Source organism: Morone saxatilis, unplaced genomic scaffold (assembly GCF_004916995.1).
Source record: "Morone saxatilis isolate NCDOM2014 unplaced genomic scaffold, NCSU_SB_2.0 Contig8, whole genome shotgun sequence".
Taxonomy (NCBI): Eukaryota; Metazoa; Chordata; class Actinopteri; family Moronidae; genus Morone; species Morone saxatilis.
The window spans coordinates 1,025,472-1,028,940 of NW_023340257.1; the positions used below are offsets into that span (position 1 = coordinate 1,025,472).

At 41.2% G+C, this 3,469-nt stretch overlaps 1 protein-coding gene across 1 annotated transcript in view; it reads right to left on the reverse strand.

The window, feature by feature from the left end:
- pipox (pipecolic acid oxidase) overlaps positions 1 to 3,469 on the reverse strand; it is a 17,314-nt gene that overhangs the window by 13,724 nt on the left and 121 nt on the right. Inside the window, exon 2 of the mRNA XM_035680349.1 lies at positions 3,217 to 3,392. Coding sequence (XP_035536242.1) covers positions 3,217 to 3,392 — 176 coding nt within the window. The remainder of the gene's footprint in view (positions 1 to 3,216; positions 3,393 to 3,469) is intronic.

Below are 3,469 nucleotides of genomic sequence, written 5' to 3' on the forward strand. Positions count from 1 at the left end.
GCATCTTAATTTTGACAGGGGTACAACTTCGCCATACCGAGGGTATCTCGCTGCGAGTACACACAAGCAAGAGCGGCTGCGAATCCAAACCTTAGTGAGGATCGGCATTGCCGTTCCACTATCCTAAATCCACGTACCTATGGAGCTTTCCCCAACAAAGGCTGGCCAGTACTTCAACCGCCTGAAGCCTCACATTGTCTTTTCGACGAATACGGTGAGACACTCACACGACCACCTAAGGAGACAACGCTCAGCCGTGGAGCACTGACGACAGGGCTGTACTCCTTCAACGACCTGCGGCTTATCCACACCTGTCAATCACTGTCACATCTGGGTGCAGGGGTCCAGAGACTAAACTACGGTGTCCGCACCATCCTTGTCTTTTGCCATAATTACCACCACCGACGTCCACATTAATCCTACGTGACCTAAAACGATTGGCCGTAATCGGGTGTCCATTACCCCGCCGACCGTGAATAACAATCTTATTGTATTTACGTTTATCTTTAGCCAGCAGTTTTAAATATGATTCAACATCAACAACATTCAATACAGACTGAATCCATCCAACCTGGTCTGAACATTACCTTTACTCGGAACCAAAACCTCTGCTTTTTTTAAAAACTCCTTTCAGTTAAGTCTAATTGCTATAAACAGTCTTTCACTTACCCAGACATATCCTTTAAAGAAAAAGAAAAAGGAGGCACAGAACTGTTCAACCCTTTGAAGGTGGCCGTGAAGATATTGAAGTAATGATGTAAGTGCTTCGGCAAGAGTTACTATATGGCTTGCTAGTGGTGGGGCCTTATGATGGCAATGTTCGTCAGTGAGTTGGTCTGTCTGTAAAACAGGTCTGAGGATATTTATTTTAAAAAGATAGTCTTTTAAAATTTTAATTAATGTAATTTTTGTGCTTTTGTCCATAATTTCTCTCAGTTGTTATAACAACTGATAATACTGTTATCACTATGTACTAACTATGATTGATCACTGATTCTAAGGATAATAATTACGCCATTAGTCTCAGTTTTCTCTTCCAAATTAGTTTGGCTAACCTGCCATTATTACATTATATTTTTGTTTTCTTTTATTAAGAAATAAAAGAAACAACAGAAACAAACAGTAACAACCAGAATAATAACCATGTATTAACAAATGCATACAAAAACACCAGACAAATACAAACACAATTTTGTATTTTTTACAACAAAACAATAGAAGATGATTAAGAATATATGTCTACTTCCTTTCTAAATACAAATAAATTGAATTATTATGTGGAAAGATAAAAAAACATTCTGTATTAGAATCTCTATTTGTCAGAAGTCAATGTGTTCATCATTCATCAACTTTCCTTATTAGTGTTTAACAGATCTCAGGAGTTAACTTGATGAATATCGGTAGGAATGATGGGCAAAACTTGAAACAAACCCCAGTTATAACATTGTTATATTGTGTGCCTATGTAATGTTAAAGTAACTTGTAAAGCGCCTTTCTAGTCTTCTGACCACTCCTTTTACACCCATTCACACAGCGATGGCAAAGCCCATCGAACAGAAACTAACTAATTTCATCAATTCATTCACATCCACACACCAATACACAGCATCAGGAGAAATTTGGGGTTCAGTATCTTGCTCAAGGATACTTTGACATGCAGCGGGTATCGAACCAAAAACCTTCCGATTAGTGGACAAACCCCTCTACCTCTGAGCCATAGCTGCCCCTGTAACAATTTATGCCAAGAAAATGATAAAAAAAATCCCTTTCTTTGTATTTTTATGTACAGATTTTCTTGTAAAACAATGTTACCTGTAAGCTTAAACAAACCTATTTAACAATAATATCATGACATCCAACTGTCGATCAATCATTTACTTTAAGTGACACATAGGACACACAAAGATTTATCAGCACAGAGCATGGGGGCTGGGCTCACTGATTGCTGTACAAAAACACAACTTTATCAAGTTAATGAATGGATTGACTGAGAGCAATTTATTGATTTCTACTGCCAGTTATAGATATTTCTATCCAATTCAATTCTATTCATGTGCCACAATAATGTGATGTTTTTGACATGACATTGACATTAGACCTGACATCATATGAGCAGTTGGCAGTAATACAGCAGATCACAGCAGCTCCAGTGTGAAGTTATTGAGTCCCAGAGTGAGAGGTTGTGAAACACAGGGTTTAATTCAGTAATCTGTCTGATAGATGGCTGACTCACCCTTTGCCAGCAGTGTTTTCTAAAGGCTGCTCCAACATCTGTCAGCAGCCATAAGGCACAGACAATCCCAGCTAAAGGCTTCAGCCATTCATCAGAAAATTTTATGACTATGTCTCCCTGTGTGCTTGTGTGTTTACGAGTGTGTGACGGAGGAAGAAAAAGCTATGCACGTGTATGTAGGATCATAAATATGATACCTCATCGAGTCCAACCTGTCAGACTGGGTGATTGGTGGCACTAGGTCAGCTGGTGGATGTGCACACATGTTGTCGTGTGTGGAGAAAATAAAAAGGCTGGTGGTAGATTTTTAGCTTTGACTCTGCCCCTTTTTCGATGTCTCCAACCGGCCCAGAGGCGGCGGCAGTAGAAGTGGGAGGCATTTCTCACACCAGCCTTGCCTGAACATTTCTCATCGTAGTGCAGACGTTTTTTTGCCAGCCCAAGGGCACAGGTGGCCTTCAGATGTGGACCCATCAGTCATGAGCTATGGACCGGCGCACAGGGGATGGGGAGGAACACTGTTTCTAGGGAACATAAAGTGGGCGTGGCTTGGTATCATGAACTGTTACCCTGAGACATGAATAATGAAGCAATGTGTTATTCAGCTCTCTGGTACTGAGGACAAACACAACTGCGGTCAGAAGTAATATGACCAGGAAAGTTAAAGTGCTGGAAGGTTGCACACAGTTTGATGCCATGTCATATTTATATACACACAAATTCCTCCCCGCTCTGTATGAAAATCAGAGGTTTAGCGAGACGAAAAAAGCCCCTGTTCCACATTCAAAGGCATGGGAGGTGTCAGCGGTGATTTAGTGATGCCGGAGGTAATGAGAAAGTCATGCATTTATGGCTCCCGTAGATTGAGTTGCTGCTCTTGTGCGTACATAGCACCTTGAATGTGACAAATCTCTGTGTTCTGGCAAAGCCTTTATGTTCCGTTTAATGGGTTTTCTCTCTCTGTGTTTCTGTTGACTGCTTACCTGTACAGTTTGACACCCGCCTCCCTCTCCAGCTGAGCCCACAGCTCGTAGCACTCCTCCATCATGTGGGTGTAGAAGTCCTGCTCGTAGGCCTTGCGAATGATGCGGGTCTGGCCATGGGAGCTCCCCCGGGAGTGGGGCAGGACAAACTGGAGAAGATGAACAAAAATATATTGCTTGGTTCAAATGAAATAACTTTGATTTCGGAAAAAACATACAGCCAAATGTATGCAATTTAATTCAATTCAATTTT